At 42.9% G+C, this 15,878-nt stretch overlaps 1 protein-coding gene and 1 pseudogene across 2 annotated transcripts in view; both read right to left on the bottom strand.

The window, feature by feature from the left end:
* The window catches only part of PDSS1 (decaprenyl diphosphate synthase subunit 1), a 42,283-nt gene that overhangs the window by 24,846 nt on the left and 1,559 nt on the right, over positions 1 to 15,878 (bottom strand). For both annotated transcript variants that reach the window (XR_006959868.1, XM_047066714.1), the window contains exons 2-4: positions 13,205 to 13,269; positions 12,651 to 12,771; positions 9,804 to 9,934 (exon numbers count right to left, since the gene is read on the bottom strand). Coding sequence is in view for 1 of the 2 variants with exons in the window: in XM_047066714.1 (XP_046922670.1) it covers positions 9,804 to 9,934; positions 12,651 to 12,771; positions 13,205 to 13,269 (317 nt within the window). In the remaining variant the exon portion in view is untranslated. The remainder of the gene's footprint in view (positions 1 to 9,803; positions 9,935 to 12,650; positions 12,772 to 13,204; positions 13,270 to 15,878) is intronic.
* On the bottom strand, positions 13,751 to 13,863 carry LOC124502741 (uncharacterized; annotated as a pseudogene).

The following is a 15,878-nucleotide window of genomic DNA, read 5'->3' as shown; positions in this document are numbered from 1 at the left end:
GCATTAGAAATGGAAACTTTTCTTTCCCAGCTTTAACACAATATACAGGATAAGCATTGTCAAGAAGATACATGGCTATGAGTTTTAGAGTTCAAAGGGAACGTGCCCCTTTTTAATCATCATCATTATCACAATCATCATCTATGGGAATTTTTAAAAGCTGAATTTTGAGAAAATCAAATTCGGGAAATAACCAACTGAATTATCTGAAACCGAAAACATATGCCTGACTTAAACGCATGGTAACGAAATGTTTCACTTATTCAATAGCTTCTTACTTTTCAAAATATCATCACGTTATCTCTTCTGGGGGGAAAAGAGAGAAGGATGTTGAAACAGAACTTTTTCTTTAAAAAAAATAATCTAGGCTGAATAGCTGCAAAAGATAGTGCCTATTCTAGAGCCTCACATTTAGCAGAAAGCTATGGAAAATGAGGCCCAAGTACATTAAAGATGCGGGTATTTAACTACAGACACTAAGTCAGCCTGAAGAGTGCCTTCTGATCTTGCTTTAAATATAATTTTAAAATAGGGTGCTTTGCCGGCAACTCTTAGCTAAGATTTCAGAATTAAACCTCAGACCCTTCCAACTGCTTTTAGCCCAGAAATCAATTGCCAAGTGCAGCGCATTATTTATTAACCTGCCACAATCGTAATAGTTCTAAATACTTCCGGATCACACCATGGTCTTTCAAGGCGGGAGAAGTAAAGCAACACGGGGTGGAGACCGGTTCTAACAACAGGACCGTAAATGAGAAAACGGAGGTTCCAATGGCTTCAAAGAGCTTGTTGTGAAACCCTTGATGAGACACTGCTCACAGGCCCTACGGTAGGAGGCTTGGACCTTAAATATCTTTTAGGTGAATGTACTGGCCCCTACCTTGAGTTCAAATGCACAGGAAAAGAGGTAGACATTCACAGGTGTTTTGTATAAAGGCCATCTTTCAGATATTTTCACCATGGCATTTTGGTCTAATACACACTTCCTACTAGTTGGTAGCAGAACTTACCTTGAAAAACAACTGTGAGGGCCTCTAGCCTTCCTTATGCTTTCCTAAGCTGGGCACCGCCTCCATTATCATAAACTCTGTCGGCAGACAGAGGTGTTCCTGCTGGGGAGTTGTGATGAAATGGCAGTGCTCACTGACACACTGGAGTTTTGTAATTTCAAGATATTAAAGACAAAGGTGTCTTAAAATATTTTGAAATGTCAACGACTACATGTATACAGAAAGGCCATTTTACGTGGCTAAATTACTGACTGTAATCAGGATTCTTTGTTAGAATGTTGTCTGGTATTGTGACACAGCCCATATGCAGAATAGACATTATTTCAGATGCTTTTTTTTTTTTTTAATTTTTTTTTTTCAACGTTTATTTATTTTTGGGACAGAGAGAGACAGAGCATGAACGGGGGAGGGGCAGAGAGAGAGGGAGACACAGAATCGGAAACAGGCTCCAGGCTCTGAGCCGTCAGCCCAGAGCCCGACGCGGGGCTCGAACTCACGGACCGCGAGATCGTGACCTGGCTGAAGTCGGACGCTCAACCGACTGCGCCACCCAGGCGCCCCCAGATGCTTTTTTTTAAAAAATGTTTATTTATTTTTGAGACAGTGAGCAAGCAGGGGAGGGGCAGAGAGAGGGAGACAGAGAATCCCAAGCAGGCTCTGCACTCTGAGTGCAGAGCCTGAAGCTTGAAATCAAGAGTCAGACACAAACAACAGCCACCCTCAGGTACCCCTGAGATGTTTTCTAATTGTATTTGATGTCCTTTTTCCTACACAACTAAGTTTTAATGTGTGCCAGCTTATATCCAGAAAATACTGCCACTGCCTGTCCATAGCACAGCATAATGGCTGGAACCAAAATTTACAGATTACAGAAAACTCTCACACTATCTGTAAGATGAAAGCTCCAAAGTGCCAAACTGAGTCATGCCTTCAGAAAGCTGGGCACCATTTCCACTTCTTACCATGACAGCTGACACATTCTCCTGGCTTCTGGGAGAGGTGCTGAGAAAAGCCAGACTGGCAAGGCAGCCTGAGAAAAGGAGCCCCTTGGTCTGAAAGTTGGCTGTGTCCCCCATACTTCACACATGGCGGAGTATGCGATGATTCAGCAAGCCCGTTGGGATATTTGTTTTTTTCCCCTTCATTAGATTTAAAGCAACATTTTTTATAATGGAATAGTTCAAGTGCAGACAAAAATAGATGGAGTCATAAAATGACACGCCCCACCCCCATGTACGCTTGACTCAGTTTACATGTGATTTAAATAAAATGGTTTTTTCCTATTCACACTAATACATAATGTGAAATCTTAAACAAATTATAAGTAAACCCTCAGTGTGGGAAAATTGTCTCTAAACAGAAATTCAAACCTTGTCAATTGATTACTTTGGTTCAGAATGAATGAGGGTAGCAAATTTAAATAGTAAATGTGATTCCACTTTAAAAGCAGATATACAGAAGTTTCTACTCCCAACTCTACAGAAGCTGTATAAAAACCAGAACTCTCAAGTGGTATTTTATACAGAAGGCTCTATTTCTATTATAAAATGTTCTTTTTGTCTAACAATTCTAAAAGTAAGTGTTTCCCTTTGCTTGTTAGAACTCTGACAAGCTTAGTGTTTCTTAAATATATAACCCTTGTCCACCATGTCAGAATCCATACTCTTGAAAATGCAGGCTGAGGAGTCAAAATCTGACAATGGGGCTCAGGAATCTGTATTTGGAAAAAGCATGTCAGGAGATTCTGATGCGCAAAGTTTGAAAAATGCTGTTCTATCAGGTATTCATTTGATTTACCACAAGCCACAAATGGAAGCTTTCCTAGAGAAAGGGTTTTGTTTTTGGTAAAAACTCTGCCTTTGCTGGCCCACTGCTGCACTGCCTCTGAAACAAGAGGCCACTCTCCTAAACATGACCTGGAACTTGGCAGGGGGGGCAGGGGGACAGGGAGCAGCTAATGACTCCTCAAGTCCCTTCAGAGAGCAGAATGGCTCACCGGCTCACATGCAAAATCACGGAGGATGACCTCTCTTCCCTCTTATACTCTGCATCATTATGAATTTGAAAGGACATGACTGGATGCTTTTTTAGTTTGGTCTGAAAAAACTCACTACTTAAAATGCAAGCAGAGTCCTTTGCTATCAAATTCTTCAGGAGGCAAACTGCATTTCCTAGTTACCTGATGAAAACACACATATTCAAGTTTTCAGCATGCTGAACAATATATCCATATAGACTCAGGTAACATTTTCTCTTTCTCTGTCACTGAACTGACTTGCTATAAGCTGGAGTCCTTTGCCTATGAAGACTGTGGGATGTGTCCTGCTTTACCTCTGGTCTGCTCATGTCAGAACTGGTGGATGCAGAAGAGGCACCTCCAGAAGGAGAGGGAAGCCCGTCTGGGCCCCTCCCTGAGCTGATGTGACACGATGTAATGATGGGGCCTGTGTTAGTTTCCTGTGGCTGCTGTGACACATTACCACAAACTTGGGTGTGGTTTTTTTTTTTTTTTTAAGCTTATTTATTTTGAGAGAGAGAGTGCGCACGGGAGGGGCAGAGAGCGAGAGAGAGAATCTCAAGCAGGCTCTGCACTGCCAGCACAGAGCCTGATGCGGGGCTGGAACTCACGAACCGTGAAATCATGACCTGAGCCGAAACCAAGAGTAGGACACTTAACTGAGTCAGCTAGGCACCCCCAAACTTGGTGGTTTAAATCAACAGAAACTCTCTCATAGTACTGGAGGCCAGAACACAGTTCCACGGAGCACCCCTCCACCCCTTCCAGCCACGGGCAGCTGTCTGCAGACTTTGGCTTATGGCCCTGGGACTTCAATCTTCAAAATCTCTCTGCTCCACCTTCACACGGCCCTCTTCTGTGTGCATCAACCTCCCTCTGCTTTCCTCTTATAGGGAGACACGTGACTGCATGTAAGACTCATCAGATAATCCTGGATAATGTCCCCATTTCAAGATTCTTAACTAAATCCCTTCTGCAAAGACCCTTTCTTGCTACATGACGTAACACAGGCTCCAAGGATGAGGATGTGTATACCTTCAGGTGCGGCCATTTTTCAGCCTAACAGTTTATTTTTTATTCAAAAATCATTTTAATGTTTTATTTTTGAGGGACAGAGAGACGGAGCACGAGCAGGAGAGGGGCATAGAGAGAGGGAGACACAGAATCTGAAACAGGCTCCAGGCTCTGAGCTGTCAGCACAGAGCCTGTGACGGGGCTTGAACCCACAAATCGTGAAATCATGACCTGAGCAGAAGTCAGAAGCTTAACTAACTAGGCCACCCAGGCACCCCCAGCCTAATGGTTTCTTACTTTCACTAGCCTCTTTTGCTGGTGCTCAAACATTTCCTTGTCAGGGATCAAATTCTTCAAATTACCTTTCACTGCACCTGTCTAAAATCTCCTTTTGTCCTCATTAAGTGATCCTACACTGAAGTGTCTCATCTTCCACAGAGACATTCAGGTAGAATGAGCAGGACCGCAGGGTTTCTGACCATCTCTCACTCTCTGCTTTTCATGCTTGGTGTCATCTTTCTGTTTCCTGGCCTCTGTCTCTGGCCTCTGCAATCTTGTTTCCTTTTCCTGTATTCCTTACAGGCATGTTGAGGATGCTATTGGCATGAACACCAAAGGTACTTGCCATCTAAAGAACAGCGGAGTGCAGGAGGGATAGCTGAATTAGGAGGTCACTGGCTATCCACCTTCATAAACCCAAACAAGCACACCAGACTCAGTGGAGTCTATTTCTCTTGGTTGAGAACACAGTTTTAAGCTTGATCAGGAGTCATGAAGTCAGTAGTTCTGACATCAAGAGAACAGAATTGACATCCAAGAGCAGCTGCTCCTGATATTTACCTCCAGAGAGAACAGATGCCTGCAAAGCTGCATCACAGATGATGCAGGGTTCATGCTGTTTATTTTCTTGCCACCGAAGAAGCACTGCAGAAGTTTTGGGATCTTTGGAGCAACCCACCATGATGATGTCTTAGACCAACAACTTATCTAGGCAACAGATTCTGGGTGCTACTGAATTTACTCAGCACTTGGTTTTTTTTCAGACTGGGCACAGCGAATCCAAGCATAGTTGATTCCTTCAGTGATGAAATCATCCTGGTATAGTAGGCGCCAGAAGAGGGTGCACATGTGTTTAAAAGCCCTATAGGCCTCTTGCTCTCACTAATGTTCTCCTTATACTTGAGCTTGACCTAACCAACGAAATGGATGACCATCTGGTTATCAAAATCTTCTCCATCTCAGTAGGTGTCCTTTATTATAGACTCTACTTTAAGATCGTTTTTGTCTTATCTTTTTTTTTTTTTTTTTAAATTGTAGAGACAGCGGGGGAAGAGGGACAGAGGGAGAGAGAGAATCTTAAGCAGGCTTCATGCTCAGCAAGGAGCCTGATGCCGGGCCGAATCCCACGACCCTGGGATCATGATCTGAGCTGAAATCAAGAGTCAGATGCTCAAACGACTGAGCCACCCAGGGGCCCCTTAAGGTCCTTTAAAAAAAAAAAAAATTCTGTAACGGGACGCCTTGGTGCTTCAGTTGGTTGAGCATCTGACTTTGGCTCAGGTCATGATCTCATGGTTCGTTGAGTTCGAGCCCCACACCGGGTTTGCTGCTGTCAGCACAGAGCCCACTTGGGATCCTCTGTCCTCTTCTCTCTGCCCCTACCTCTTCCCCAGTGGCACGTGCACATGCTCTCTCTCTCTCTCAATAATAATAAACATTAAAAAAATTTCTGTTGCTTTTTATTAATTCTTGTTAACAGTCCATTTTATAACTGAACATTTTCAATACTTCTGAGCACCTCATGCGCTGCTGCTTCCATATATTTATCTTTTTAAAGCAGTATTTTTAAATGTCAGAAATTCCCTACCATATATAATTGAAAGCTGGCTAGATGACACACAATACGGACACAAACCTTTAAACAGTTGGTATTTTTTTTTTAAGCTGAAGAGACAGTATTTTGTAAAGACTGTTTTGTAAAGACTAAATCGAACCCCGATTCGGAATCTGAACAACCAGCAAGTACAACTACAAATTTTTCACAATACGATGCCACAACTTGCAGTTATCTCCTTAAGCCAACAGACATCTACACGCTAATCAGTATCTTTAAAACCCTCATTAAAAATGAAAGTGAACTGGGGTGCCTGGATGACTCAGTTGTTTGAGTGCCCAATTTGTACAATCAAGACAGATACACACATGCCCCAGGCAGATACACACACGGCCAATATAACGTGGGCAGTCCTGTCACCCCAATCACTAGCAGCAATAGCCACTTCCAGTGCCGGAAGACTTCCACACAGGAACGGATGGTGCCAAGATCAATGACAAGAATAGATCCCTTCAATGAGGCAGCCGAGCAGAGGGTTTGGCTTGAGAAAGATGAGACACCACAGTTGTGCTGCAGCATTCAGCGAGTGGAGTGATTTTACAGAAATCATTTTTGATCTAATTTCTTTAATAAAGTAAGTCCTGACCTACAGTTAGTTTGCTGAGCTCTGTGGCAGGTTGGGTTCTCTGGGAAGCAGACTCTGAAGTTTAGAATACAGGATGCCTGTCTATCCAGGAGTGCCCTGGGTGTCAACAGCTGGGAGGGGGAGAGGAGGAAACAGGCCTGGGTAGAGCGAGAAGTTTCTGCAGTGCAGGCCCATCCATAGAGTGCTCTGGAGCCACAATGGCCCCTCACCTCCTTCAATCCCTGAATGTGGGCTGGCTTGAGAAGTTCATGGCCTCCAGCAAGAGGATTTTCTGCAGCTAACATATTCTTGAAGAGGCTGAGAATTGAATGTTCTCTGTCAAGGAGACCTGGTCAGCACGGAGTCCTTCACTGAAGCAAGAGTTCTTCAATAAGAAGGATCTAAGGATCTAGGTGGCACATTTCAGAAGCACCCCAGCTGTTTTCTGGACCTTTCAGTCTGAATCACCTGTTGTGTGCACTCCTACTTTACCAGCCCAGGTACTGTAGTTATTAGGATACAGGCAAGAAATGTAAAGATTGAGACTTAAGCTCTTCAGGACCATATTACCTTTTCAGAATGTATTATAAGCTTCAGAGACCCTTCCCCCGAAAAATAGAAATACACAAAAAATTTTGTGTACAATTCTAAGGACTCACAGACCCCCATAACACCCACAGACCTCAGGTGAAGAAGTCTCAGTAATCTAGCAAAGAGTATTTAATGGACAGCTGAAAAGCTTAATAAAGGAAAAAGAAAAATCAATTAAAATCCCCATTGCTATTTTTTTTTTAATATTTATTTTGAGAGAGAGAGAGTGCATGTATGAGCGGGGGAGGGGCAGAGAGGAGAGCGAGAGTGAGAGAATCCCAAGCAGGTTTTGCACTGTCAGCGCAGAGCCCGATTCGGGGCTCAATCCAACAAACCATATGATTAGGACCTGAGCAAAAATCAAGAGTTGGAGGCATAACAGACTGAGCCACCAAGGCATCCCTCCCCCTCGCTATTTCTTAGGTATCTGCTCTATTCGGTTTTCTTTTAAAACCCTCACCAGGATTATTACTTACCTATGTAATATGTATTTCACAAACAAGAAGATAACATCTGATAAGCCACAGAGAAGCCATTAAACTTGGGTTGTCAAACAACAAAGCAGGGATCTCTCAATTCTCCCATCACTGGCAAACAAGCAGATGAAGTACTGGAATGGGTTCTAGTGCTACTGGGGCTTGGGAACGTCTCTGGCAGTGCTGGCTGCAAACAAGCTCTGTGGCTCCCGCCCCTGAATCTACAGCTACCTTTTGTCAATGTTGTTCTAGGTCTTTCTCAGCAAGCAGAGCCAGAAATGGCCCAGGTCTCCAGAAGCTCCCCGACTCCCACACATCTGTTTGCTGTAAGAGGCACAGCTGGATATTTAGCTAATGATGAGCCTGATTCAAAAGGGCTTTTATGAAGCAAATATTCTCAAGATGCTGTGTACTGTGGTATAGGACTTGAATGCATGCCACCACTGTGACTCCCACTCCAATGCCAGACACTGCCTCTGCACTGTGTCTTTGGTGAGCCCTGCTCCAATCGCTTACGGGAGAATGAGGCCACAGCTAGAACACCCCAGAGAGGGCAGTGTTGAACTTACTTTTTATTTTACTTAAGTCAACACTACCCACAACGTGGTGCTCGAACTCACAGCCCTAAAATCAAGAGTCACCTGCTCTACCGACCGAGCCAGCCAGGTGCCCCTTGAACTTAACTTTTTAAACTAGCAATGCCTTTGTTGTGTTATATCCTCCCAGGTTTTCTATAACTAACGGTTTATAGTTTCAGTAAGGGAAACTGAAAAAACTTGCAACCATGGGGAGAGCTGGAGAGGATTTGGAGTGATGCAGAATGTTTTCTTTCCCATGTCATCTCTGAGGGTAACAGACTGTATTACGCATAAATCTGAGAAATAAAAATATAAACACACCCTCTCTCTAGTCCATTGGTTCTCGACAGGGATGATTTTGCTCCCTGGGGATATCTGGCAATGTCTGGACACATTTTTGGTGCTCATCAACTTGGCAGGGGGTGCAACTGGCATCTCACGGGGGGAGGCAAGGGATGCTGCTAAACATCTATAATACACATGAGAGCCCCCACACAAAGAATTATTTGGTCCAAAACATCAGTAACGTCAAGGCCAAGAAACCCTGCTCTAGGTCACATGAGATGTATTCAAATGTGGTTCATTTCTGCTCCTCTGCCTCCTCGGTGAAGTGGAAGCGGACCTCAGGACAGTGAAAGGCCCACTGCCAGAGAGCTCTGTCTGTTGAAGCTGCACTGTGAGCACTGGGTGAGTCTCCGAGGGTGGGTGGGAGGCACTCTGAGGTGGTGTATTGTGCTGGAGCTGGAGGCCCAGCAGCGGGGAACAAAAGGCCGACACAGGCTGAGGAGAGCAGCTGCTGAGAGGCAACACCTGACCCTCTTGAGGTATTCCTCAAAGTACGATCTACTGGGAGGAGGGGATATCATACAGATGTCCAGCCCTAGGGAAATGGATGAGTACATTATGGTGTACTGGAATTTCCATTGGTACATCACACGATGTAAAAATAACAACCATGAAGACACTCCAGCATCGTGGTAAAGAGTGAAAACACAGTTGGGAGTAAACAAAGCAGAATGCCATCCTATATACACAGTATGACTGACTGGGTACAAGAGTAGAGGGGATGAGGGAACTGCAAAGATGGCTGCCTACAGTAACAGGTCAATCCTTTTTCCTTTTAAGATTTCCTTTGATACCATGGTTTCAATGTTTAACGATTTTATGTATGTTCAAAACACAAAAGTTGAGGGCCAACAGTCAAAACGCCTTCTTTCAAGATTTTTCTTTGGCAGATTTCCAAAGGTCATGGGAAGGTAGGCTCTCGGGGGTGTGGTGCCCAGACTTGAAGCACAGTGGGTATAGCTCATGACTTTTAATGATAACCTTTGGACTAACTGCTCTGTGTGTATTATGATTACATGTATGCATACACCCTGCTATTCTACACTTCGGAGTGAGAAAACCAAATCTGGCTTTTAAAATTCTTTTCAAAATGCTTATTTGCAGCTGAAGTTGTTCTTTGAGGACATTAAAGTGTGGAAAAGGAAGATGCCTATACCAGTGGACTCTGGTGACTCAAAGTCAGAAACTACTCACCACAAAGTGGATTCTTAGATAAATGCTACCTCTTCCACAGGGAACTAAGTGGCAAGCTTGGGGAGGAAGATTTGGCAAATATAAAAAAAACGCCAGAGGAGTGAAAGTCAGTAACTCACCGGGAGTTATTATGATGGATATTACACGCCCGGGCCATTAGCACCACAATAATTGGTCGAAAGGCTTTTCCTTTACCATCGAAGTAGTATTCAGACATTTCCTTAAGTTCGGTTGTAGATATGACTAGTTCCTGGAATAAAGTTTCTCTGTGTCAATATGGCATCACAATGGCACAAAAGTCAACAGGATTTCTTTTACAAAACGCTGATTTGATTTCAGTGGACTCAGTTGTATTCAGTGTACTCATTTCACTTGAGAGATTCAACACTCAGCTGGAAAAGGTGCTAACACTGTATTGTCCCAAAACTGGCTGTCCTGCAGCTGGGCCACAAGCAATGCCTGGCCCGTCTGAGTGGTCTAAGGGCAAGGGTGAGCAGTGCCGCCTGCCCCTGTGACTCCAGCAGACTCCAGGGATGAGCAGGAAAGTACCAGGTGGCCCAGGGACTCTGGGCCAGTAACAGCTGGATACAGTGACAGCTGGATAGGGGCAGGTAGCAGCTTGGAAGATGGAGGGGAGAGGACAAAGACAGGGAGTGTGGGAGCCAATGAAGCAGGTGTTAAGGGAGTGTCTGGGATGGGGAGACAAAGCTGTGTATCAGGGGCAGGAAGACAAGAGGACAGCCAGGGAGAAGCAGGGATCAGTAAGCCTGACTCGGCCAGACAGGTGAAAGGTTCACAGAGGAAGTTTCAGACACAGTTTGCCAGACTGTGAGGAGCTTACAATTGAGTTGGGGAGATAAAATTTCTGAAAAATATAAAATGTTCAGAATGGTAACTTGGGTGATGACATAATTAAATTAAATGTAGTAAGGGGTGCCTGGGTAGCTCAGTCGATTAATCGTCCGACTTCGGCTCAAGTCATGAACTTGCAGTTTGTGAGTTCAAGCCCCACATCAGGCTCTGTGCTGACAGCTCAGAGCCTGGAGCCTGCTTCAGATTCTGTATTTCTCTCTCTCTCTCTCTCTCTCTCTCTCTCTCTCTCTCTCTGCCCCTCCCCTGCTCACACTCTGACTCTGTCTTCTCTCTGTCTCAAAAGTAAGATTAAAAAAAATTAAAAAAAATAAATGTAAATTAAATCAAATGCAGTAAAAGTTCAGAGAAGGGAAAAATCAGCATGGGCTAGAGAACCAACTATTTAATGGAGGGTATAAGCTTTGATCTGGGACTAAAGAATAAGAAGGATTTTGATTCATGAAGAGAAGGGAGAGGCTTCCAGGCGATGGACATGTGTTTACTGTACCTGCCTCTCACGGACTTGCTATGATGAACCACAGCTTATGTCCCCAAAGAAATGGGAGCTAAGAATGGACCCAGAGGACCATCAGCCAGGCTCAGGTGAACACAGTACAGTGGGACAGGCTTTAACTAAGATAGCGACTTTAGTACCAAACACAGTAATAAACGCAGAGACTGCAAAGTAAAATGAGTCCTATAAGGAGCTCAGTCTAGAGGGTGAGAGGTACAACGATAATTACAATACACAGTGTGATGGGTGCTGCTCTGAAGGTAAGCGCAGCTCCTCTGGGAGCACAAAGGGGGCCCTGCTGGCTGGGGAGGGGGAGGCAGGAGAGCAACAGTGACAGGGCCACAGAAGCAGCAGTGGCCTGGCCTAGACTGTGGGGATGGAAGGCAAGAAACAGACAAGGAGGACGTGAAAGGAGAAGAGGAACAATTCCAGGATCCTGCCTGGGGTTCCCAGGCGGCACCTTCAATGAACAGGAAAAACAAGAGAAAACAATTAGGAAGGGAAAACAGAGTTTCAGATAGGTTACATTTGAGACAGTCATGGACATTCCATGGAGCTGACCAGGGAGTAGTTAGATGCGTGGTTTTAAGAGAGACAATTCAACCTGGAACAGACATATTATTTGGGAAGTGTTCCACGTTGTTGGGAGTGGTCAACAGTGTTCAATGTTCAATAAAGTCACAGGAGATAAAAACCAAGTGTCCACTGGATTTAGCAGAAGGTGCTACGGAAGCTACGGGCTGGCAAAGGCAGTTTTAGAGGGGAGCCTGGAAAGGAAGCTGCAGAGGGACGCTGGAGGAAACTTGAAAGGGCCAAAAGAAAGAGGCAGGGAATACCGTACTGGAAGGGAAGGGGGAACAAGGCTCAAGGGATGGCGCTTTAAAGGATGAACAAACTGGAACACCAACATTGGCTGTGAGAGAGGTGAAGAGGGAGAGCCTGCAGAGAAAGGAGAGGGAACAGGCAATGGCGGGACTAGTTCCTAAGGCACTGAGGAGGCAAAGGGCACGGGACTAAGCTGGAGGCAAAGGGAGGCCTGGAAAGGCCTTTCCTCCTGGAAAGGGAGGGAACATTTATTTCACTGAGGTGGGAGGAAAGCATGCAGATGGGTACGTAAATGGTAACAAAGCAGGTGTCCAGAGAGTGACTCCTAAAGGCCTCCCCTCAGTCTATTAAATAGGAAGTGGCCGTTGCTATGAGAACAGGAGAGTAAGGTAAGGGTTTGAGGAGGAAAGTGGAGGACCCTGAAAGGGAAGGAAGCTGATGAGGGGCACATGAATATTTCTGGGCAGCATCTGAGAATCCACCAAAAGTTTTATGGATAAAAGCATTTAATACATAAAGCCCCATTTGGGGGCAGTCTGGCACTGATCTTCAAGCACTTCAATATGCCTGGAGCAGGTGAAGGAATAAGGGAGGGTAAGTACCGGTTTTTTCAGTTCCCCAGCTCTGTGATAATGCCACTCTGGATGGGGACATGTACTGTACCCTCCATACCGCCCACATTTGAAACTTGACACTCGTGAATCAAGTTTGCAATGACAGTGTACACAATTCTAAGAAATCAACATTACTGACGGTACTATCAAAGCTCTCTTACCTTTCTAATGTCTTCATACAGATCTTTCAAGTCCCTCCAACCGAGTTTGAAAGGATCGATGTATTTCTCACCACTCCGTGTTTTACTACAACAGCACGCTGCTGACGTTGTGTGATGGAACCTGGGACAAGCACAAAGCACACAACGTAAGACTGAGTGCCATTCTATTAAGTGAGATAATTTCATTTTTAAGTAAGAATTATATACACATATTCATATACATATACTTGCTGGAAATTAAGCATGAATGGTCATTACAATTTAGAACACACAGAATTCTGTTCTTGCTCAACAATACATAAATAGCTTATTTTTATAATCAGGAACTCGAGAACCCACAAAATCAAATACTAAACTAGTTTATTGTGTTCTGAGTTTAAATTTTATTATACTCCCATTTTTTTGAAAAGGCAGAGGTCACACAGAGCGATACCGTGGCACGTAGTGAGACAAAATATTCAATTTGTTGGAGTAGCCCCCCACAGTTTAGAACAGAAATTTACTGGCAATATGGCTAATAACTTTAGTGGTTGTAATACAGATTATAAACTTACCGTGACATACTATACCTATTTGAAAAAGCAGATGTTAAACTCTTCACAAGATTAAAGTAGGACATCTACAAAATAAAAGCATTAAGAAACCTATAAGAATATTTATGCAAAAATTGTTTATAATGCCAGATAAATAAAACCTCCATAGTTCATAATAAATACAGTCTTTAGTTGTCCCTTGTAGGTGGATTGCAAACTTCAGAAAAATGATAATAAAATTACCTTATTACAAAAGCAGTATTTGTCATTACGGAATATATAAGAAAAGAACACATCTATAATCTATCCCTTTCTCCAAAGAAAGCTAGTTTCTATATTCCTATCTATCCTTTCAGATCTGAAAAGTAGTTTTAAAACAATTTCCTTCCATTTAACTAAGATTGGTCAGAGAATAGTAAAGATTTATATTGTTCAACCAGTTTAAAACAAAGAATAATCAAGCTCCCCCAAGCATCAGCCTGGATGGTGAAAGGGAAAAAGATTTCAATGTTGAGGAAGGAAATTTCCATTGCTAAACGAACACTGCCTATTTTATTATTATTTTTTAAAAATATGAAATGCTTCACGAATTTGCGTGTCACCCTTGTGCAGGGGCCGTGCTAGTGCTAATCTTCTCTGCATCCTTCCAATTTTAGTGTACGTGCTGCCGAAGTGAGCACGAACACTGGGAAACATGCTGGGAAATAGTACTGCCTGATCAGCAATGTTAAAAAACGAGTTCAGTGGCACATTTTGAAAATATTAACTTAGAGATCAAGAACAGAAGACTACAAAGAGATTTAGGGGTGGTGACAACAAATGTTAGTTCCAATGATTACTGAGCACTATTATGGGCCAGGAAATATGACAGGCATGGGGGACCCAAAGATACAAACTGACGATCTTAAAGAATTCAGGGACACAGTCATTTCAAAAATTACTAATATACTGGGGTACTTGGCTGGCTCAGCCAATAGAACATATAGTACACAATAGTCCTGAGAGTGAGTTGGAGCCACACCTTGGGTGCAGAGTTTATTAAAAAAAAAAAATTACTGATTTACCAATTTAATGTGGTAAGGGCTCTGTATTTAAAGTACCTATTTTGACAAAAAGGACAAATTTAGCGCAAGAAAAATAAAACTAATCCACTCTACTTGCAATAAAGTCTTACAAAGTGCTTTTACACTATGACCCTCACAAGTACTTGCTTTTATAGAGCTGGGGAACTTGAAGTTCAGAAAAGTCAAGCCTGAAAAACTGATATACAGATATGTTAACAATATATCAAAAGGAAAAAGCATCTACAAAACCATATGTATTATGTGATCGCAACAAAAATTTTTACATACGTGCATGCACAAATAAGATACACAATGGGGTTTAAAAGTGTATAAACCAGGGTATTAAACATAGTAATTTCTGAATAAATAGGATTGTGGGAGTTTTTTGTTTTATTCCTTTTTTGCTTTTATATTTTCTGACTTTTTCCTAGTGAACACATATTGCTTTACACATATTAAAATGACAATAAAGGTTGACTCTGCCAGGCAGGCAGTCGCCAAGGAAGACTGGCTGAGTTCTAGTCGTTCCACAATAGCATTATACATTCATTAGACCAATAAGAACATTTATGATGTCACAAGAAAGCGAGGTGATCTTTTGATTTTACCATTATATGACATTTAACCTGCTTGTTTCAGCCTTTGTAATTAATTCATACAAATTCAGTATTTCATTACAATACTCAGTTTGAGACCTAATCTAACCTGGGGCGAAGAGTTAAAATTACACAGCTAATATGGAGTGCTCTGAACCACTAGGCAGCCTAATAGTTATTAAAACCATGGTCTTTGGAAGATGGATATTGGTTCAAATCCCAACATTTCCTGGCCATGTTACCTTGTGACATCTTTCTGCTAATACCTACTCACGGAGAGATGCTGCAATTAATTCGGAGAAGTTGTGTAAAGGTCTTAGCTCAGAGCCTAACACACTGTACACATTTAATACAGTCTTTGCATATCTATAGTATCTACAGTATTTAATGTCTACTCAGTCAAGGTATCTTCTGCTTTAAGATGGAGCCATGTTTTCCAAAGGAAAGCTTGTGCACTGTTGGTGGGAATTCAAACTGGTGCAGCCACCATGGAAGACAGCACAGAGGTCCCCCTAAAAATTACACAGAATTCCCATATGATCCAGTAATTCCATCACTGGGTATTTACCCAAAAAATATGAAAATAAATGCTAATTCGAAATGGTATATGCACCCCTGTGTTTACTGCAGTATTATTCACAATGGCCAAAATATGGAAGCACCTCAAGTGTTCATTGATGGATGAATGGATAAAAATGCTGTGGTACATATACAATGGAATATTATCCATTAAAAAGAATGAAATCTTGCCGTTTATAACAACATGGATGGAGCTAGAGAGTGTAATGCTGAATTTCTAACCGAAACAAGTCAGTCAGACAAAGACAAATAGCAAAGGATTGCACGTGGAATTTAAGAAACAAAACAAATGAACAAAGAAAAAAGAGACAAACCAAAAAACAGGCTCTTAACTACAGAGAACAAACTGCTGGTTACCAGAAGGCAGGTGGGGGGTGGGGGGGTGGGTGAGATAGGTGAAGGGTGATGATCAACAGTAACATTTCTCCTGATGAGCACTGAGTAATGTATAGAACA

This window comes from Lynx rufus, unplaced genomic scaffold (genome assembly GCF_022079265.1).
Source record: "Lynx rufus isolate CCGP_SWC_20201006 ecotype Redwood Valley unplaced genomic scaffold, mLynRuf1.p SCAF_7, whole genome shotgun sequence".
Classification (NCBI taxonomy): Eukaryota; Metazoa; Chordata; class Mammalia; order Carnivora; family Felidae; genus Lynx; species Lynx rufus.
This window is presented reverse-complemented; position numbering and strand designations above follow the sequence as displayed.